Source organism: Eulemur rufifrons, chromosome 16 (genome assembly GCF_041146395.1).
Source record: "Eulemur rufifrons isolate Redbay chromosome 16, OSU_ERuf_1, whole genome shotgun sequence".
In the NCBI taxonomy this organism is placed as follows: Eukaryota; Metazoa; Chordata; class Mammalia; order Primates; family Lemuridae; genus Eulemur; species Eulemur rufifrons.
In genome coordinates this window covers 1,089,102-1,112,799 of record NC_090998.1, presented here as the reverse complement: position 1 = coordinate 1,112,799, position 23,698 = coordinate 1,089,102, and the positions used below count along the sequence as shown (strand labels likewise).

The 23,698-nt window shown below is 35.7% G+C and overlaps 1 protein-coding gene across 3 annotated transcripts in view; it reads right to left on the bottom strand.

Moving 5' to 3' along the window:
* ERC1 (ELKS/RAB6-interacting/CAST family member 1) overlaps positions 1-23,698 on the bottom strand; it is a 486,201-nt gene that overhangs the window by 322,393 nt on the left and 140,110 nt on the right. For all 3 annotated transcript variants that reach the window (XM_069491669.1, XM_069491670.1, XM_069491671.1), the window contains one exon: positions 20,255-20,422. In XM_069491669.1, the coding sequence (XP_069347770.1) occupies positions 20,255-20,422 (168 nt within the window). The remainder of the gene's footprint in view (positions 1-20,254; positions 20,423-23,698) is intronic.

The following is a 23,698-nucleotide window of genomic DNA, read 5'->3' as shown; positions in this document are numbered from 1 at the left end:
AACCCAGGAGTTTGAGACCAGCCTGGGCAATAGCAAGACCCTGTCTCTATAAAAAAAAATTTAAAAATTAGCTGGGCATGGTGGTGCACACCTGTAGCCTCAGCTACTTTGGAGGCTGAGGCAGGAGGATCACGTGAGCCCAGGAGTTGGAGGCTGCAGTGAGCTATGATGATACCACTGCACTCCAGCCTGGGCAACAGAGCAAGACTCTGTCTCCGCACCGCCCCCCCCCGCCCCCCGCCCGTCCCACAAAAAAAAGCATAATGGAATAAATAATACCCTTCTTTCTCTTCCATCATCCTCATCTAGGAAGAAATTAAAGAATTAAAATGTTAACAGTTGTACTTCTATAATCTATATGTAGTTAAACTATTAAAGGAATCCATTATTCTTTGTTGGTAAAAACTTCTGCCAACAGTTTAGCAGAAGCTGCTAAACAAGGTAAAAACCCCATAAGCAAGTTCTGCCTAAGCTATTTTCTTTTTCAATTACCCAGGTGTCTAGACAGACTGACTGCTGAGTTGGAGGGGAGAAAAAGGATGACTATTTTAAGACTCCTATATACTTCTAAAGAGGAAAAACAAACATTCCATAGTGAAAGGATCTCACAAAACACAAAAAGAACAGTGGACACTAAGATTGCCTCCTTTGGGCAAGTTGCTGTCAGTGAGGAACACCTGAAATAGACACAGATACGTGCAAACCAGCTGTGTAAGCACTGAACCAACCCAAAAAATGCTATGTGTGTGGGGTGGGGGGTGTGAGATGGGATGTGTGTCTACAAAAGTAGTTCTCTTTTCATTTAACCAGCATCATGACAGGTAACAATCGAGCCCCAGTGAAGGCACATTTTGGTTGTCATTCAAAATTGTGCTTTTTTGATCAAGAACCTCTCTCTAGATTTATATGTGTCATTAACCAGCTGGTATATGAATATTACCACATTATTCTTGTAATTTTTCTCTTTTTCACTACCTAATGTTGAACTTATAAAAACTGTTTACCCTGATAGTCCCATATCATATTATTTCAGTATTTACTATGATATTTCCATAAAATATGTGGCAGAGATCCTATTCTATACTAAGTTCAATTATCCACAGGATCTGAAGTATCTGATTTACAAAAAGCTTTGAATATAAGAACCAAGAGAAAAACTCAATCTATTATGCACATACTTGAATATAAAGATAAAAATGACTGTTTAGAATTGTGGTTAGTGGAAAAATACTCCTTTAAATATGCTTAGAATTAAAAAAAAAAAACCCTCCATTGTGTAGAAGCAGAAACCACAGACTTACTAAAATAATATTAATAACAACAACAATAATGGTGGTGGTAGTGATGACAACAGCAGCTAGGACTTAAAAACAGCACATTATGTACGTGCCAGACATACACATGTGCTGTTTATACTTAAATATATTTAAAGCATCACTACAAGACAATGAGACAACAGGCAATCTAGCTCCAGAATCCCACTCTTAATCACTATGCTATAAATAATACATTCTGTGGTGGAAAAAAAGAAAAAATAATCACGAAAAGCATCTAAATGATTCCTTATTACTATAGTGTTTGTTAATATAGTATATTATTACTATGATCGTGTATTAAAAAATGTATTCCCTACTGAAGCTACGAGTGAAGGATTCCCCCAAAGAATGAGGTACCAAATCACTACAAATGCACAAGTACCTCTTTCATGGGAAGAACATGTATATCTAGCCACAATATACTAAAGCTGGTGGGCAGAGCCAAAGTTACTTGATACGAGATTTCAGGGCATGACATTATTAGAATCTAGTTTATTTACAGACATGTGAACAAAGGAGCACTTGACAATGAAATACCTAAAGTTTTTCTTTTCTTACTTATTTTAATATTAAAAATTAATAAAATGATTGTTGCAGAAAATCATTTATTTTATAATCCCATGGGCTTTTTTCTACATTATATATACTCTCTCTGATATGGAAAGAAATCATTAAGTATCTATTAGCATGTATTCAATTTCTGTATGAGTAAAATTTTGTAGAGATCAAAGGAAATGGTGTTTATTCTATATATCTGTGTCCTCAGTGATAAATAGGAAAGGGAGGTGATATCAATAAGGTTTATACATACAGTTTATTATCATAGAGAAGATCTAACAGTGGTGAATTCAAGAAAAATATTTTTAAATTAACTATGTGGAGAAAGAAGACACAAGGAATAACATGACTTCTCTCATCATGGTATAGTTCTGTTTAATAGGTTGGAATGAAAAACGAAATAAAATAGTTACTATACCACATAGAGGCTTTCTTTTCTTCATACAATTTTTCGTTCACAAAGAGAGAGAAAAACTGATGAAACCAAAAGAATTCTAATGCAGAATGTAATGCTACATAGTGAATTCATCAAATCTGCACACCAATTCCACATTGGCACAGATTTATTGACATCTTTTGTTTTGGTTTTTATCAGCATTGCCCAGTTGTCAGGAGCTATCGTGTTTCAATGTGGGTGATTTATTTCTAGTCAAGTGGAACTGATTATTCTGCCTTTGAGGCCCTAATCACGGAGTTTAGGTAGAAGAGACTTCCTCTAGGAAACAATTCTAAGGACAAGAAACCTCAAAACACTTCTTGCAATCACCTGGCTCACGTTAAACATCATTTAAAGGAAAGGAACTTTTTTGATGATGCCTCTACAGTTGTTCTATGTAGCCAGTTATTCAGAAGGCTTTGACCTTTACCTTCCTGGTTAACAATACCTTTCAGTATCAGTGGTAGAAATACAGTCTGGATGAACTGGTCCATAATCACCTGACAAAGAGGGCTACTGTAATTATACAGTAATTAATAATGAATTTTCTCTTTTTAGAGTCTAAGTCCCCTGATTTCTAGTCAGCTGTTTGTCTACCATCCCACACTCTGACAAAATGTACTATTAATAATAAGGCATAACTATAATCTATCAAAAAAAGGTTTTTCCCAGACTATTTATACTGGTGTCTAAATTTTGCTTAACCAATCATGTGTTTCCATGATTAGAAGACATAACTGTAACAAAATCATGAGAAACTCTAAGCAATGTTTTAAACTCAATTTGAGTTTTTAAAAGCCTCTGTACCAGTATTCTCAATTACTGTTTACGGTCCTTAATAATCACAGCAAAGATTTTGGTCAGCAACTAATTATTTCTTTGGTTGGGTTTTCCTCTCAATTGTGCTGTTCTCTCATAGTATAGGTTATGGAGTAGATTACTTTAATAAATGAATAGTAGCTATGTGATACTGAGTAATTTGCTTAATGTTTCTAATCACTTTAACTGCAAAACAAGAGAAAAGGCCACTAGTATCTCTTTCAATTCTAACTATAACTATATTCTTATGATGGAGAGGATGAGAACATTTAAAAAGTAATAAACTACAGGCTGGGCGTGGTGGCTCACACCTGTACTCCTAGCACTTTGGGAGGCCAAGGCTCAAGGATTGCTTGAGGCCAAGAGTTCAAGACCAGCCCGAGCAAGAGTGATACCCCATCTCTACAAAAAGATAGAAAAAAATAGCTGGGTATGGTGGCACAAGCCTGTACTCTCAGCTTCTTGGGGGACTGAAGCAGGAGAATTGCTTGAGCCCAGGAGTTGGAGGTTGCAGTGAGCCATGATCTAGCCCAGGCGACAGAGCAAGACCCTGTCTCAGACAAAACAAAAAACAAAAAACAAAAAAAGTAATGAACTTCATCAGAATACTACTATATTTTATCTTAAAAACTATTCAAAGTTAGTTGCACAAGAAGTATAGGTATTGCCCTTAGGAAAATATACTCAGAATCTATCTATGACTCCAGGCAGATTTTAATAATTACTGAGAGGGATGTAAGTTCCTTAACATACTTTCTCATGGTACCAATAATGGAACTAAGGGCTTGTAGTACTAAAACAACTGGATAAAATGACCGCAAAAACTGGTGAGACCAAGATATGCCTGGTAGACAATTCTAGAAATAGCTCAAATCCTTCTTTTTATGTCTGGTAGGCATATATAAAAAATGGAGACCTTCTTGTGCTAAAATTGCTCAAAAGACAAAGAGGACACACAAATCCACAATGGCAATCCGCCTGAGGCAGCAGCAATGGTGAAACTGCACTCAGGACCTGAATTCACATCATCTCTGTGAATGGCATCCCTTGAAGGTGCACAATTACAATGGCTACCTAGATGGAACAGGCTCAGATCTAACAGTGCACAACATTGTCAGAGATGAGAGAACCCAGTATGGTTTAAAACACTAAAGCACACTTAATTTAATTAGATTTAATTGGGCTTAATTTCAAAAAGTATTCACTGTATTACTTGTAACAATAACAAAGTTTGGAAAACTTAAACATAACAATAGGAGGCTGGCTAAATTAAATGTGGTCTCTCCATTGGGTAGAAGGAATATCATACAACCATTGCAACTCGTATTCTTGAGGATTAAGAACGTGGAAACCTATTTATTATACACTATTACATTAAAAACAAAGGTCATCAAAGAGTGCATACAATATTATCCCAATCTGAAGGAAAAGTTTATTTGTACATAGATTCTTCCTCTTTACAGCTTTTCCATACTTTACAAATATTTACAATGGACATCTACAAAAATTTTAATGATAATGACAAAAGCAAACGTTTTCTGAATGCTATCCATGGAATCTTGGGAAAGAAAGATTTTCTTATCATATGTACTTATCAACATGGAAAATCTCTAGGGGTTTCCGTGGGGCATGTAAGCAATTCTTCAATTAACATGAACCTTCCATAGGTTCGTACTGTGTGACCAAACAAATCAAGCTTTCAAGGTGTTGGGGAGTTTTCTGCAATACCGAAGAAAGACTAGGAAACAGAAATGAATTCAAGTTCATCTCACTAAATTTTTATTTCATCCAGGTCTACTTTTATGGTTGAAAGATGCTAACTTGGCTGGGCGCAGTGGCTCACGCCTGTAATCACAGCTCTCTGGGAAGCTGAGGTCAGGAGTTCAAAACTAGCCTGAGCAAAAGCGAGACACCATCTCTACTAAAAATAGAAAAAAAATTAGCTGGGCGTGGTGGCTGGCGCACACCTGCAGTCCCAGTTACTTGGGAGGCTGAGGCAGGAAAATAACTTGAGCCCAGGAATTTGAGGTTGCCGTGAGCTAGGCTGACTCCATGGCACTGTAGCCTGGACAACAGAGCAAGACTCTGTCTCACAAAGAAAGGAAAGAAGGAGGAAAGGGAAAGGGAAGGGAAAGGAGAAGGGGAAGGGGAAGCAGAAGAGGAGGGAAAGGGGGAAAGGAAGGGGAAGGGGAAGGGAAGAGAGCAGGGGAAGGGGAAGCAGAAATGGAAAGGAAGGGAAAAGGAAGGGGAGGGGAAGGGGAAGGAAGGGGGGAAACGAAGGGGAAGGGAAAGGGGGAAATGGAAAAGGAAAAGGAAAAGGAAAGGAAGATGCTAACTTAGGTACTAATATTTTATCCTAGATTCTACCCAAGGCTGACTTTCCCAGCAAGCAGATTCTGAGACAGATATTACTGTGCAGCAAGTTTATTAGAGGGTGCTCCTGGGATCAACATCAGTAGAAAGGAAGAAAAGAAATCAGGATTGTGCAGAGGGAGAATTCAGCTGCCATGAAGTCCCAAAGGATTCAGACAACCCCATGAGGACCTCTGAAGCTGTTGTTCCAAGTGGAGGTAAGGGGTTTAGCCCTTGTATCTCATAAGGATCAGTCATCACTGAATGTCCACGGGAATGGGCATGCCCTCGGGCAAGGTGGCTCTTCAGCCAAGATAATCTCCACAGGGACTGACAACTGAGGGCTTTCTGTCAGTAGCACTGGAAGAAAAGTACTCTAGCACCTGGACAAAAAGGCCATCAACCTTCATGAGGGATCTGGGTCAGTAGTCACAGCACCTATCATACCCAACAGCTATACTCTTTCTGGTTAAATCATAGTTAACATGCAACTGTAGTTGCTCTCAATTTCTGTTGTATTTGAACCATATACATATTTTATAGTTTTATAAAATCTAGAGACCCTTGTATCCCAACCTGATTGTTCCATAAGTGGTGGGTGTTTTTAATCAGAAGTTCATGGATGAACTTTAAAGTGTATATGACATCCCAATTCACATAAGTGAGCTATGTGCACTTTTACATGGAGAAAGCCCAGCTTCCAACAGATTATCAAAAGGGTAAGAGAAGTTCAAAATCACTGACCAGTGGCCATCTTTTCAAGTATCCAGAATGTTTCCAATGGCCAGCCAATTCCCTTAAAGTTGCTTGCTTAGCTGCTTTATAAAAACAGCAAATTTGCTGTATATACAAGCAGAGTTTGGCCCAGGTGGGACACAGAGAGAACACGTCCAAATGTCAGTTCCTTACCTATATACAATGAATGTAAGAAGCTCAAAAATCTTATAGAATTTAGTAAATTTTCCTCTGTAAAAATGGGTGATTTTTCTAATTTGAAAAACTCTTCTTGGAAAAGAATGCTTGGAGGAAAAAGTGAGGACGTCTGGCAGTTATAGGAAGATAAAACAGATAAAGAGAACAAAATACACGTCTGATGTTTCAAGCTACTTTCTGGCTAAGATATACACACTGGTGTGGCAGAAGGAAGGAAGAACACAAAAAGTTGCTTCATCAGAATTTGATTTAATAACTTCTTGAGGTGGTTAATTACTTCAACTTCTCAACTAGAGTCGACAGGTACCTGGGCATCTATTCAAACAGCCATTCCCACAGATAAGAATCCAATGCAAGATAATTCATGTCAAGTTATAAGCAGTTTTTAAGCAGAAGAAAATATTGACTATGCTTCAAAACTTTGATCAAGCACTTTTTTCCAAATCCTTTGTTCCTTTCTAGATACTTATCTATGTTTTTATTAATATTACTCTGACAAGCTCCTGCTACAGGGTCTCCTGAGAGCTAACTAAGAACCACCTTTGTCACAAGAGGAATCTGACCCTTTCATATTGACTTGTTTTTTTGTTGTTGTTGCTTTTTTTTTTTTTTGAGACAGAGTCTCACTCTGTTGCCCAGACTAGAGTGCCGTGGTGTCAGCCTAGCTCACAGCAACCTCAAACTCGTGGGCTCAATCAATCCTCTTGCCTCAGCCTCCCGAGTAGCTGGGACTACAGGCATGTGCCACCATGCCCAGCTAATTTTTTTTTTCTATATATATTTTTTTAGTTGTCCAGATAATTTCTTTCTATTTTTTAGTAGAGACAGGGTCTCGCTCTTGCTCAGGCTGGTCTCGAATTCTGACCTTGAGCGATCCTCCCACCTCAGCCTCCCAGAGTGTTAGGATTACAGGCGTGAGCCACCTCGCCCAGCCCATATTGACTTGTTAATTACCATTTTTCAAGTTTAAAATGTGAACTCAGTCAAAACATAGGTCAGGGCACTCTGAACTAGAACCTGCAAGACTCTGATAGTATTAATATAGCATACTATCAATAGATAGAAAAAGGAGGACACAGATATGTATAAATCCTCAAATTACTCACTAAGTTACTTAAAAGTCCAAAGAAATTGTGTTTTGATAATGGTCAAAATTATTTCCATGTAGTAAAAAGTATTACAACATAAGCCTTTGAACAGTTCTCATTTATATTTACACCTTAGCACTTGAAAATTAAGCATTGATCCAAAGGCTATATTCTCTCAGGTCTATTCCTATTGCCTCCACAATGTTGGTAGAACAATTTTCTACATTCCCGAGCTGAAAAACACACATATTTTTAAAAACACACATACCTTTATCCCAGGAATGCAAGGTTACTTTCAATACACAAAAGTCAATCAATATAATGCACCACATTAACAGAAAAAAGGATAAAAACCACATGCTCATCTCAAAAGATAGAGAAAAAGCATTTTATACAATCCAACATCCTTTTATGATACAAACACTCAACAAATTGGAAATAGAAGGAAACAACTCCCTTGACAAAGGGCATCTATGAAAAACCTCCAGTTAACATCATACTTAATAGCAAAGACTAAAAGCCTTCCCTCTAAGAAACAGACAAGGATATCTGCTCTCACCACTTCTATTCATCATTGTACTAGAGGTTCTAACCAGGGCAATTAGGAAAGAAAAAGAAATAAGAGATAGCTATATAAGAAAAGGAATAAATATAACCATCTCTATTTGCAGGAGGCATAATCTTATATATATATATATATATATATATGGAAAATAATAAAGAATCCACTAAAACACTATTAGAACTAATAAACAAGTTCAGCAAAGTTGTAGAACACAACATCAATACACAAGAATCAGCTGTATATCTGTACACAAACAATGAATAATCTGAAAATGAAACAATTCCATTAGCATTAAAAAGAACAAAATACTTAGCAATAAATTTTGCCAAAGAAGTGCAAGACCTACAAACTTAAAACTACAAAATATCAATGAAATGAATTAAAGACGACCTACATAAATTGAAACACATCCCACCTTCATCAATTGGAAGACTTGATATGTTAAGATGGAAATAGTCCCCAAAATGATGTACAGATTCAAATCAAAATTCCAACTGCCTGTTTTACAAACATGGAAATGGTGATCACAAAATTAATACAGAATTACGAAGGACCCCAAAAAGCCAAAACAATCTTGAAAACAAACAGAAGTAAAGGATATATAGCTCCCAAGATCAAAATTCACTACAAAAGCTATAGTAATCAAGACACTGTGGTATGGCATTTGGATAGACATAGATTAATGGAATAGAATTAAGAGTCCAATGTGGGCTGGGCGCAGTGGCTCATGCCTATAATCCTAGCACTCTGGGAGGCCAAGGCGGGTGGATTGTTTGAACTCAGGAGTTCGAGACCAGCCTGAGCATGAGCGAGATCCCGTCTCTACTAAAAAAATAGAAAGAAATTAGCTGGACAACTAAAAATATATAGAAAAAAATTAGCCAGGCATGGTGGCGCATGCCTGTAGTCCCAGCTACTCGGGAGGCTGAGGCAGGAGGATCACTTGAGCCCAGGAGTTTGAGGTTGCTGTGAGCTAGGCTGACGCCACGGCACTCACTCTAGCCCAGGCAACAGAGTGAGACTCTATCTCAAAAAAAAAAACAAAACACTGAGTAGTTCTCACTCTGCATAATTCCAAAAAAAAAAAAAAAAACACCACTGAGTAAAACATGGAAACAAGAAAAAAATCCTCTTCCCTTCTGCCCAATAAGGCTGCAATATCATAAGATTACAGAAAAGGGAATAAGAACTTTATTACCATATCACACAAAAAAATCTCACCTCTTTATTTTTAATCACTTATCCAAAATTTTCTTTCAACAATAGATATTTTCCAAAAATGGTCACAACGATCTCCCATTTCACACATTCTTCTGCAGTATGACTTTCCTCTCTCCCACGAAGAGGTGGAGTCCATTCGTGACCTCTTCCCCCAAATCATGGCAGGTCCTGTGACTACCATTACCAACAGAACACAGCAGAAGTGACCCTCTGCTACTTCCAAGCCACTTGTAAGACCCTTAACTGGCCAAGCAGCTTCTGCTTCTAACATCTATGACTCTGAAAGCCAGCTTCCACATTAGAAGTGTGCCTATTCTCCCCATGCTGTGAGGAGCCCAGGGCATTCGCTGAAGCTGGGGCAAAGGACACTACATAGACAGAGGCCAACAAACACCAAGGTAGAATAGCTGCAAGTGAATAAGCCATCTTGGTAGCAGATCATCCAATCTCAGGCATCTCCAGGTAACATCATGCAAATTAGGAACAAACTACTAAAGTCAGACCTTCCTGGATTCCTGACTCAAAAGAGAGCAAAATAAAATGGTTGTTTATGCCACTAAGTTTTAGGAATAGTTATTATGCAGCAACAGAGTTTGATCTACTTATCATAAAACAATGCTATTTTTATTGCTGTTTTAATCACTTATATCTGAAGCTTACTGTTTCTAGATTACTAGAATGCAGGGACAAGGGGTGTTTTGTTTTATTTTTCTATTTTTGGAGATGAGTGTACTGGAAGTACAAAGGATGGTGCTAAGAAACATAATTAAAAGATTTACAATAAGGTAAAATAATATCCTCCCTTTTTTAGGGAATAATTCTTCAATCGTTATAAAGTGTCATTTATATAAGATCAGCATATTTAAAACTAGTAACCCAATGACATATTGGAAGTTAAGTCAGACTTTGCAAGTTAAACTTTTTACCTCCTTAAGGTTCACTTTTTTGAAAAGGGAGGGGGCGTTGTAAGAAGCAAAGTAAATTCACATTCTCCTTGGCTACCAGTGAAAAGATCATCATCAATCAGCCTTCACTTACTATGCATTTTTTAGTAAAATGGTATTGCAAGAATTTGACTATACATATTCTTCATCCTCAAAAATTTTTAAAGTGAGTTCTATTAAACAATTATAAGTATTAATGAAAGAGACAGAAAAAATTCTAACAGCTAAGTAAACTATGTTTCAGACTAAAAATTCAAGTAGGGCCTGACATGGTGTTCTTTTAACTTAGCTTGGTCTATAGCTGGGTTAAGACTTAAAAATAACAACATTTAGAAAATATAGGAATTAACTCTTTACTAAAAATAAAATGGCACAATTTTAAAAATAAGATATTTTCTCAGAATATATTAGTAAATATTGTCTTCAAGGAAAAAAAGCCTATTCTTTCCATTTTATGATATGGAAAAAAAGCAAAGTAACTAGCAACTAACCGCCTTACCCAAGACTCCACAGGAAACAAAGAGAATATACAAAGAACCTATTCTTTCTGACTTCCTACCAGAAACAAAATAACAGAGGAGACTTAACAAACCAACCTAGGATAAAATACCCTTTCTAATTCTACATATCAATCAGCTTTCTGCTACTGTTAAATCTAAAACTCTAAACCTCAAAACCCAGGAAACTGGAGATGCAAAGCACAGTGAAATAAACAGAAGTTACAGAAGCATGGAAGGGGATGTTGATAGCATCTGTGTAAGCAAATTAAACTCCAAGCTACATTATCATTTATAATCAATCAAGCAAGAAGTTGTACAATTTTAACACAGATTTTGAATGCAGCTCAGATTCAAATGCCCAATTACATTTTCCAGGTCAGTGATTTATTATAAAGGTAAGAAATTTACTGTGACACAAAACTACTTTAAACCATAGGGGAGAACTCTGGGAAGGAGGATCCCAGTACTAATCCCATTGTACAGCACTTGGCCATCTGCTATTGTCTCATTTCATTCTCTGGGCACTGGGTTACCCCAGTGTACACAAATACATACACTACCTAGGAAGTTAGAAGGCTATCAGTGGGCAGTGGTGGCCCAGATGGAGCCAAAGACACTCCAGAGTATGTGACTCACAACCCAGCCAATACCATAGCTGCCACTGTGCTCAGAAAAAAAATAATTTTAAAAAAGCATATCTAGATGAATGCCAGAGTAACATATTGCTTCTCAGTATTCTTCCCTAAATAATAGATAAATATTACTTAAATATATAAGTATTTATGAAAGAAATAATTAGCAAATGCAGATACCAAAGAACAAGGAAAGGATGAAAACAGTTACTGTATCTTTCTTTCTTAAGGACTAAGCATCTGAATCAAGAAGCAAAATAGATCTGAGCAAGAGCAAGACCCCCATCTCTGCCAAAAATAGAAACCCATAGCAGGGCACGGTGGTGTGCGCCTGTAGTGCCAGTTACTCAGAAGGCTGAGGTAGGAGGATTGCTTGAGCCCAGGGGTTTGAGGTTGCTGTACACTATGATGACACCTCTGCACTCTACCCAGGGTGACAAAGCAAGACCCTGTCTCCAAAAAACAAAAAGCAGCAGCAGCAGCAAAGTAGGTTAACTGTTGTACAGAATTAAGGCATCTCTCCAGGAATATCTACCCTGAAAATATTCAGGGAGAGAGGAAAGAAAATTGTATTTGCTTCTTAAATAAACTAGGACAATAAAGATGACTATATTCACTGAAATCTTTCTCAATACATAAGAATTGGGTAAAACCTTCCCAGAGATCAGGTAATTTCAGAGTTCCTCGTAAGAAAGACAAGGCATTCTCAGGCAGAGTTCTACTAGCAATTTTTAAGAGTGTACATTACAAGATGATTGAAAAACAGAAGTGAAATTCCAGGGCAAGACACACTGGAAAAGAACATGCTCCTCATTTTTATTCACACTGCTCTTGGCTTAGATGCCTCCTTCCCCATCTGCCTAGCAAATTTTAATTCATCGTTTGAGACTCAGCTTCTAAGACTTCCTTAGACTCCTTTCACACAAGGCCAAATCTAAAACTCCTTCCTTTTCCCCACTGTACACCACAGATACCATAGTTTCTTTAACCTCCACAATTCTGGGACTCTTGAAAGCAGAAACCATAACCATTTGTCTTTGCACTTAGCAAAGTGCCCAACATATAGTGGAAGGTACTATGCTGAATAAAGACAATTTAGAAAGACTGGGGAGACTGGGAAACCCACAAGAACATAATTTTGACTATGCAACTATAAAGGAACTTAGTTGGGGGGAAAAAAGGAGAAAAAGCAAAGGCTATTCCAGTGCATACAAACATATACATTGCTTAGAAAGCTAGAAAAATATGTGTGGGTGGTGGTCCTGAAAAAGCCAAAAATAGTTGAGCATGTCGCATAGATCAATATCCAGGCATCATTATTAGAAGGAACTTTACAAGGTGATCTTAGATTTTTAAGACAGACTTATAAGGGTTTTATTGAGGAACACAGATGAAAGACAGATAGAAACATGGATTTATAAAAATGTTAGACCTGCAAACAAAGTGAGTTTATAAAAAAAAATTCTATGGACAACAAAAAAAGCTTTTAGAATTGTTTTAATAAATATATCAACTCAACCATCTTTCTTACAATTAGATCCAAAATTCAAACTGGAAAAGTAAAATATGGAAGAAAAATGAGTTTAGACACATAACAGCCATCAGAAAAAATAACCAGGGCAAATAACAACGAGAGGAATAAAAATATTTTCACCTATGAAAATAAGATTTGGGGGCTGCCAAATAGTAAGCTCCAAATACCTAAAAAGCTATTATGCAGAAGAAAGATTAGACTCCTTCAATACGGCTCCAAAATAATCTCAATCAGCAGACTCTAAGGAGTCAGATTCTGGTTTATGAAAAGAGGATCAAAACTGTCCGAAACTGATATGGGAGACGGGGAGAAAATCAATTCATTCAGCATAATTGGACATATTTGACCATTAGCTGAGTCAATCTAGTTGCCAAAAACTTTATTTTAAAAAATTAAGGAAATGGATGACCGGTCTTTATAAAATGAGATTACATCTGTACTAGTAGGCATTGTTTCAAAATGTACAAATGAAGTTCTTGGGAAAGGTGGCTCTACTTTTAGGATTATACTTTAGAAAAATTATTTTTCAATGAACATAGACAGATATGTAGAGTTTTTTCTAACCATTTTTATTATGAATATCCAAACAAAAGGAAAAATATAAAACATATAATAAATACCCATGTACCAACCACACAAATTTAACAAAAGTTAAATCTGCCTTAATTTTTAAGTACATTATGTAATATTTGATCCACACATACTAAAATCTGTACGTTATAACAATTAAATATGCAATTCTATGACCCAGCTTAAGAATGAGAACATTACCTAAACTGCTTAAGATACTTGTATATACCTCCTTACCCCATCTTTCTGCCTTCCCTACCTCCAGAGGAAATAACTTTCCTGAATTCTTATCCTATTTCCTTGTCTTAAAAAAGAAATGTTCCATTTTATAAATTTAACACAATTTACTTATCCATTCTTCCATCAGTGAACATTTGCACAGTGTTTCCACAGTTTGGGGGGGTTTTGTTTGCTTGTTTGTTTTGTTTTTTAATACAAACAAGGTTACTATGAGCTACACATCTCCTAAAGTTTTTCTAATACATACATCTATCTATCTATACATATCTCTGTGCATAGATCTGTCTCTACATTTCTCTATGTCGGAGTGAAAATGATACATCAGAGGGTATACTTTAAGAAGATAAGTGCTTTCCAAAGAGTTGTACCAATGTGAATACAAAGAGCACTGTGTTAGAAATTCACTTGCCATATTGACTAGCACTTGGTATTGTCAGACTTTTAAATTTTTGTCAATATAGTATAATATAGTAGTAAAATGATATCTTAATATGGCTTTATTTTACATTCCCCTGGTCACAGTGAGGATAAACATAGTGGGCAAAGTTTACAATACATAAATTTCTCATATTTATTTGCCATGTGTATTTCCTCTTATTTTATGTGTTTTATGAAAACATACATATGTTGTATTAAGTATGAAAATATGCATCCTGACTTAAGGCAGGATATGCATAAACACCAAAATCAAGTATTTCTCTCCGAAATAGAACAGAAGGGAATACTATCAAGGAAAGATATGTAAGGAACTTCAACTATATTTGAAATTTATACTTAAGTTGAGTAATTACACTTATTATGTTACTCTATGCTTTTTTTTAATCTGAGATAATTAACTCTTCAAATATAAAAAGATAATACAAACACATGGTCAACAAACAAAGACTTGGGAAATATAGTACCCATGACCCTTCTTAAAAAACTATTCCAAGAAATTTTTGGACAACCAAAAATTAAATAAAAGTTTAAACCTTGGGAATAGTTAAGCTGTGATTCTAAAGGACTAGTGATGAGCATTAAGTCCCCTGAAATGCAGAAATAAAGGCTAAGTAATATGAATCATAATTACAGAAAAGAATCTTTTTCCCCTTTAAAAACCAACACAATGTAAAACCAAAAAGGACTATAGATTCAACAAAGCTTACCAACAAAAGTCAAGAAGGGGAAGGGGCAACATAAATGAACTATTTTTTTATAGAAAGTAGTCAGTAAGTGTGGCTTCATTTTTAAATTTGTTAAATCAAGACAAAAAAATTAAATATACTGTTTAAAGTAACAGAGAGATAATCACAGGAGAACTAGGTATAAATTACGAACTTTCCCACTCCATGTAAGTATCATAACCAAGGTTACTAATGACCTTTACTTTATTAAATCTGATGATCAATTCTCATTTTACTTAACTCAACAATATTTGACAAAGCTGATTTATTCCCTCTTCTTTGAAACACTTTCTTCACTTGACTTCTGAAATATCACACCCTATCAAAATAGTAACAAAATTATTTTTTGGAAGAGGGGAATTTGACAATATGATACTAAAGTTCACTTGAAAATATAAACAAGTGGACAGTAAGAAATTCTTCCAAAAAGAAAATTATTAGAACAGAAAATCCTACTAATTATTAAGTATAGTAATAATAATTGAAACAGTTTGGTACTGACAAAGAAATATAGGCAGATAAATGGAATAGAATCTAGAAACAGGTCCAAGTTTATATGATAATTCATTTGTGGCATTTCAAGTCAGAAGAGAAAGATAAATTATTTATTAAATATTACAGCTTAATCATTATAGCAATATGCAAATTTATAAACCAATTTTTAGGTGTAAAGAAAAAAGAAACTTTAAAAGTACCAGAAGAAAGCAAGTGTTAATTATTTAATCACCTTGGCATGTACAAGGACTTTCTAAGCATGACCTAAAATTGACAAGATATCAAGAAAAGGACTATTAAATGTGGCACCTAAACCCCAAAACAAATACCATAAATGAAGTAAAAAAATGACAAATAAGAAAATATATTTATAAATCATGAGAGGAAAGAGACCAATTTATCTAATAGAGAAAGAATTCCTATAAATACACACACACAAAAACACTTAATAGAAAAAAAAATGTGGAAATGAAATGAATATGTAGCTCCCAAAACAAAAACCTATGAAAAGTTTATTTAAACTCAACTTTAAATAAAAACTAAGCAAGAAAATGAGTATTTTACCCTTATGAACATAGATGTAAAAATCCTCAACAAAATACTAGCAAACTGAATTCAACAACACATCAAAAGGATAATTCACTCAGGGACACAAGGATGGTTTAACATATGCAAATCAGTAAACATAATTCACCACATAAACAGAAGCAAAAACAAAGACCACATGATCATCTCAATAGATGCAGAAAAAGCATTCGATAAAATCCAGCATCCTTTCTTGATAAAAACCATCAACAAACTAGGCATAGAAGGAACGTATGTCATAATTATTAATACAAAAGCCATACATGACAAACCCACAGCCAACATCACAGTTGAATGGGGAAAAGTTGAAGGCATCCCCTTAAGAACAGAAGGAGACAAGGGTGCCCACCGCCAGCACTTCTATTCAACACAGCTCTGGAAGTCCAAGCCAGAGCAATCAGGCAAGAGAAAGAGACAGAGAGTATCCAAATCAGGAAAGAGGAGGTAAAACTATCCCTGTTCACTGACAATATGATCCTGTATCTAGAAAACCCTGAAGACTCCACCACAAGACTACCAGAACTGATGAATATATTCAGCAAAGTCTCAGGTTACAAAATCAATGTACACAAATCAGTAGTCAACATGCTATTATGCCTAGTAAGAAGTAAATACATGAGAAAAAGGAGAAATAGGAGAAAAAGACAGAATAGTCAAGTGTATCAGAAATTAAAAAATGGTTTGGAATTATGAAGTCTATTATTTATATGTCATCATATTAAAAAAATCACACACATACACACACAAAAATCAACCCACTTTCATGGCTGCCAAAAAGATATGTGTGATAAAATTTAACATCCATAACAGTATCCATCTTTGATTAAAACTCATTTTATTGGCCGGGCACAGTGGCTCATGCCTGTAATCCTAGCACTCTGGGAGGCTGAGGCAGGTGGATCGTTTGAGCTCAGGAGTTCGAGACCAGCCTGAGCAAGAGTGAGACTTCGTCTCTACTAAAAATAGAAAAAAATTATATGGACCACTAAAAATGTACATAGAAAAAATTAGCCGGGCATGGTGGCACATGCCTGTAGTCCCAGCTACTCAGGAGGCTGAAGCAGGGAGATTGTCTGAGTCCAGGAGTTTGAGGTTGCTGCGAGTGAGGCTGATGCCACGGCACTCTAGCCCAGGCAACAGAGTGAGACTCTGTCTCAAAAAAAAAAAAAAAAAAAAACATTTTATTTAGATGGATACTTTCTTAACGTATCTATCAGTTCTAACCCAAAAGCAAGCATCACACTTTAGTGGGAGAAAACTGAAAGCATTCTCCTTCAGATCAGGTATAAGACAAAGATGTCTATTATCACCAATATTATTTAGTATGGTTTCAGATGCACTGGTAGAAAAGAGAAAAAAATGACGTACATACATTAAAATTGAAGACTTTAAAATAATTATTGCTTGAAAATATCACTGCATATTTATTTGGAAAAGCCAACGAAATCAACTAAAAAATCAACCCAAACATTAAGAGAATTCAGTATGGTGACTAAACACAAAACTAATATACAGAAATCAAAGGTTTTCATATACATAAAAAACAAGCAGTCAGAAGATAAAATAAAAAAATATAACACTGTTTATAACAGAAAACCTAGGAATAAACTTAATAAATGTACAATATCTGTATGAAGAAAATATTAAAACACTTCAGAGGAGCACAAAACTTGAATTCACAGACACCCATGCCACATTTTTGTCGATGCTCCCTGAATTAATAAGTTCTACTAATTTTATGCAATTCCAATAAAAAATACAACAGAAAGAATTAAGGGCAGAGGATGACAAAAGCTGATTATAAATTTCAAATGGAAAAACAGGCAAGAAAAAATAGCTAGAACATTCTGAAAAAGAAAAGTACCGTGTAAAGAATTAGCTATTAACATATATCACAAAAACACAAAAATTAAAATAGTGGAACCTGAATACAAAGACAGATCAATAGATGAGAAGAGACATTCTAAAAGACAACTTTTGAAGCATGTCACAAAATCCAGTAGCCTTAAAACATTCACTTTATAAATATAAAAAAAGGTCTGGTTACCAGACACAGACCACACACACAAAGATATAGAGTGAAGGGCCAAACAGGGCTGGGCATGGTGGCACGTGCCTGTAGTCCCAGCTACTCTAGAGGCAAAGGCAGGAGGATCCCTTGAGCCCAGGAATTTGAGGCCAGCCAGAGCAACATAGCAAGACCCCCCACCTACCCCCAATAAAAAGCCAAACAGGAAAAAATATTTGGAACTCACGTCAGACTAAAAGAGTTCATTTTTCAATTGGGAGAGAACCACAAATCAATTTTTTTAAAAGGAAAGAACTCAAAATAAAAATGGGTAAAGCATATGAACAGATAACTTACAGAAAAGAAAACACAAAAGACTTTAAACATATAAGAATATGCTCAGCTTTACTTATAAAAGAACAGCAACTACACTGACAGATTGTTTTCTCACCTATCAGACTGGCAAAAAGTCAGAAAGTTTATTATCAAATACACTCATAGACAAGTACGTGGGAGGAATATAGCACTTTCATCCACTGATAGTGGAAACAAAAGTTGGTACAACCTTTCTAAGGCTACTTGGCTACCCAAATTATAAATGCATATCCTTTCACCCAGAAATTCTACTTCAAGGAAATTATCCTAGAAATACACTTACATATGTATAAACTAAATATGTACAACATTTTTACTACAGCATTATTTTATGTAAAACTAGAAATTTTGAGCAAACTAAATGTCCATCATTAGAGACTTTGCTAAATAAATTATTATCCATCTATACAATGCCATTAGTAATAACAATGTGTAAGCCCTTGAAAATAGTTCCAAAATATATTAGCTCAAGGAAAAAAAGTAGTAAAGAATGCTAAGATTTGTATTGAAACACATGCACACACACACATTTTTGCTTGTATATGTATTATGCATGTGTCTGGAAGAATACAAGAAAAGAGGAAAACATAAAAAAGAGAATACGTATTTGCTTGAATATATTATACGTAGACTATTTCTGGAAGAATATATAAGAAACAGGCAAGCAGAAGTGAGCAGTAGGGAGAAGAGTGAGGACATACATACTTTTAAAAATTTAAAATACCCACCAACAAGATACAGGCAACCAACTTTTAGAGTGATGAAATTTTTATGATTACTTACTGAAAGCAAATAAAAGCCAAACTAATATAAACTACAAATATAGGACATGATACTCTGTATATAAAAGTAATAATAAAAACCTGCTAAATTTGAAGTATAACAGAAATTTTTTATTTGTTTTTATTTCAGCCTATTACGGGGGTACAAATGTTTAGGTTACATATATTGCCTTTACCCCACCTGAGTCAGAGTTTCAAGCGTGTCCATCCCCCAGATGGTGCGCACCACATCCATTAGGTGTGTCTATACCCATCGCCTCCTCCCTCTCCCACCTGCCCAACACCCGATGAATGTTATTACTATATGTGCACTTAAGAGTTGATCGGTTAAAACCATTTTCATGGCGAGTACATACGGTGCTTGTTTTTCCATTCTTGTGATACTTCACTTAGTAGAATGGGCTCCAGCTCTATCCAGGATAATATAAGAGGTGCTAGATCACCATTGTTTTTTGTGGCTAAGTAGAACTCTATGACAGAGATTTTTATTCCTTGGCTATTATTAGCCAAGGAATGGGACAATGCCAATTATTTCTACCCTATTATTTCAAAAGAGATGAACAATAAATACAGCATCTCTTATAACTGTTATATCAAGGGCATTCCTTACTTTCACTAAAAAAAGGGGGCGCAATTATCAGTACTTTTTTTACTTATTCCAGAGTTAGCCTCTTTCCAATGTTTAAGGTAAAAGAGAAAAATAAATTTTCCTTTCCTTGACATATGTACATTATATGTTCATTATAGTAGCATATTTTTCAATTCAAAATTATCACTTTATTTATCACATAAATGGAACTGCACCATACCAAGTCCTCGTAGTATACTCATTCATTACAATTCCAATAAAAGACAGCAGGTACAAAAGAATACCAGTTCCAACACATTGGCAATTTACAAGGCACTTTTCAGAGACAGCATGAAAAAGCACTACTGAAAGATACTAACAGTGTTTACTCAAATTTTAAAAACTAAATATGCAGAACAGTTTTAACAATCTACCTACTGCAACAATAACTAATTGCAAAAATACAAACTGAGGAATGAGAAACTTTGACGGCATGTGGGCATAGCTTACTGGTAGGAATGAGGACATATGTGAGAAGAGACCTCAGAACTCAGAACACCTGCACCTTACCTTCTTCTGAAGAACATTAACCTTCCGCTCCTTCACATCCAGCATGTCCTTGAGGTCATGTATCTCTCCCGCTTGTGTCCCCTTCTCCTCAGCCATATCCTGAATTTGTTTTGTCTTTTTATTCAGCATGGTTTCCTTCTCTTCCAAACGCAATCGGAGAGCATCCACCTAAGAACATAAGATTTTAAAAGTGATTAATTACGTTCCTTACAAATAGGTGTGTATTGAAGAGGTTATAAAGAGTTTTGTTATTTCTATTAAAGTAGTATAATCTACAACTATTTTTCTCAAAATGTATGTGCATCAGGATCACTGGGAGGGTTAAAGGAGATTGCCAGGCCCCATCACCAGTTTCTGATTCAGCAGGGTTGGGGAATCAAAATTAGTATTTCTAACAAGTTCTCAAATGAAGTTACATTGCTTTAGAAAATCTAAAATTAAGAGGGCGAAAAAACAAAACCAAAAGCATCACCAAGCACAACATAACATTTGTTGTATCAGATAATACAAGCTAGCCATAGGCTATGACGCTCTTAAGACAAACAACCCATAATGTACTTAGATATTCATACAAGGCAAAAGCAAAGGTCTTCTGTTAGCCACCAAGACTAACTAGCTAAAGTCTGGTATCCAATTACTTTTATCCCTGAAGTTTAGCAGCTTTTGTTAGATATAACTTAAAAAAAAAAAAAAAAGGCAAGAAATTTAAGGATATTTATTTTAAAATCCATTCACCATAAATTTCATTAAGCTCTTGGCACCCCACAGATATTCACGCAACATTTTTTGGTTTTTTTGCTTTTCTACCAAGACTAATAATTCATCAAATAATTAAACATATAATTATATAATAGCAAAACAGGAAGGTAGATTTCTTTCACCTAAGACAGAGGTGAACAAGAATATGATATAAGTCATATTTGCAAGCCACATACGGAACTTTTAATTACCACATTAAAAAGTAAAAAAGAAACAGGTAAAGTTAATTTAAATAAAATTTTTTAAAACAATAGAGATGGGAGTCTCACACTGTCACCCAAGCTAGAGTACAGTGGTGAAATCACAGCTCAATGCAACCTCGAACTCCAGGGCTCAAGCAATCCTCCTGCCTCAACCTCCCAAGTAGCAAGGACTACAGGTGTACACCACCATCCCTGGCTATTTTTTCTTATTTTTTATAAAGATGGGGGTCTCACTATGTTGCCCAGGCTAGTCTCGAACTCCTGGCTTCAAGCAATCCTTCCACCTTGACTTCCCAATGTGCTGGAATTATAGGTGTAAGCCACAGCACCCAGCCTTAAATAACATTTTAATCTAATGTATCTGCAATATTGTCATTTCAAGCATATAATACATATGAAAAATATTAATGAGCTATTTTACATTCATTTTTTCATACTAAGTCTTCAAAGTCCAATGTATATTTCACACCTCAATTTGGGCTAGCCACATTTCAAGTGCTTAATAGTCACATATGACTGGTGGCTACCACACTGGACAGTGTAAATCTAAGAAATAAACTATGTTTTTCTATAAAACATCTCTCATCTTTAACTTATCCTATATTATTTTTCCTATATGACTGTGGATTAACCCACACAGAAAAAAAAAGATAATATGAGTAATGTTTCATATTTAGAGTACATCAAAGCCCTCAGGAAGATCTAATACAGGTTGAGCATCCCAAATCCAAAAATCTGAAATCCAAAACGATCCAAAATCCAAAACTATTTGAACATTGATAAGATGCTCAAATGAAATGCTTATTGGAACATTCTGGATTTTTGGATTAGAGATGCTCAACCAGTAAGTATAAGTATAATGCAAATATTCCAAAATCCGAAAAAATCTGAAATCTAAAACATTTCTGGTCCCAAGCATTTTAGGTAAGGAATACTCAATCTGTATTGTAACCTAATTTAGATACAAGGTATCTGAGAATCAACACTGTGTGAATAGTGTACTTACTGCTCAGTAATTGTTATGGAAAATTTCTTAGGAGACTAGTTTATTTGAGATTCCTATAGTTGTCATTAAGTACTTACAAATTATGTTGGAGTATGCTAGAAAGGAAGAACATGTATTAATATTAATAGATAAACCATATTTCATTGTGCTACACTCCATTTCTACCAACCAGTTCCATGTCACTGGTCTCACCAAGTCAGAAACTGGGGAAGCAATCTTTTTAGGTCCCATTTATAATTCTTTACCACAAGTTCTACCGTGACCACTCAATAAACACCTTCATCTCTAATTTACCTCTATTCTACTTGAAAAAAGGATATATCGTTAACTTTTATTATAGTCTGGAAAGATCCAACTAAGAACTTTCAAACTCTGAAAATCTTTTTTCTGAATCACAAACACTATTTATTCTTTTCTTTCCCCTATACCTACTAAATCTATTCTTTGTCCATAGCTCAACCTCTATCCCCCTATCTTTTTCACCATTCACCTCTGTTCTGGTTTCATTTGTTTTTTCCCCCAGCCTAAGTAATCATTTCAACACATCATCTCATTTTATTAACCATATCTACTTTACTTTACTTCTTCTGTATTAAAGTTTCCTTCATTCTACCCCCAGACTTCCGAATCTATGTGAGGATACATACATTCTGTGTGAGGATACATACGTACATTTATCTGTGATAAAGTTTAATTTATAAATTAGGCACAATAAGAGGTTAGCCACAACAATTAATAATAAAATAGAATTATAACAATATGCCAGTATCACTACTCTTGTGCTTTGGGGACATTATTAAGCAGAATAAGGGTTACTGGAGCACAAGCACTACAATACCAAGACAGCTGTTCTGATGGCTACTAAGCAACTAATGGGGCAGGTAGCATATACAGCATGGATACACTGGACAAAGGGAGGATTCACGTCCTAGTTGGGATGAAGAGGAACGGTGTGAGATTTCACACTACGCAGAACAGTGCACAATTTAAAACTTATGAATTATTTATTTCTAGAATTTTCCATTTAATATTTTTGGACCACAATAGATTGCAGGTAACAAGAAACTGCAGAAAGTGAAACCACAGATAAAGGAGGACTATTGTATGCAACACATTAAAAAATCCTCACGGTTTTAGCCTCAGGTGTCATATTTTCTTCGCTTGCATTCTCCCTACGGAAAATTTCACACTCTCCCATGGCTATGTGGGAAACTGGGACTTAGAGAAGGTGGCAGACCCAAGACTTCACAGCTACAAATAAGTGATAGAGCAGGGATTTAAGATTAACTGCTCTGTCTCCAGATCCTACACTCTTACTAATTCTGTGATACACCCCTCCTCCCAGATTCCACAGCACAGAATTCAGGGCCCTCCGGGATCTGATGGTCCCAATCTACCACCACTGCCTGATCTTTGCCATACACCTCCCCCCCCACTTCCAGAGGCTCCCTATTCTAGCACCACAGCCATTCTCGG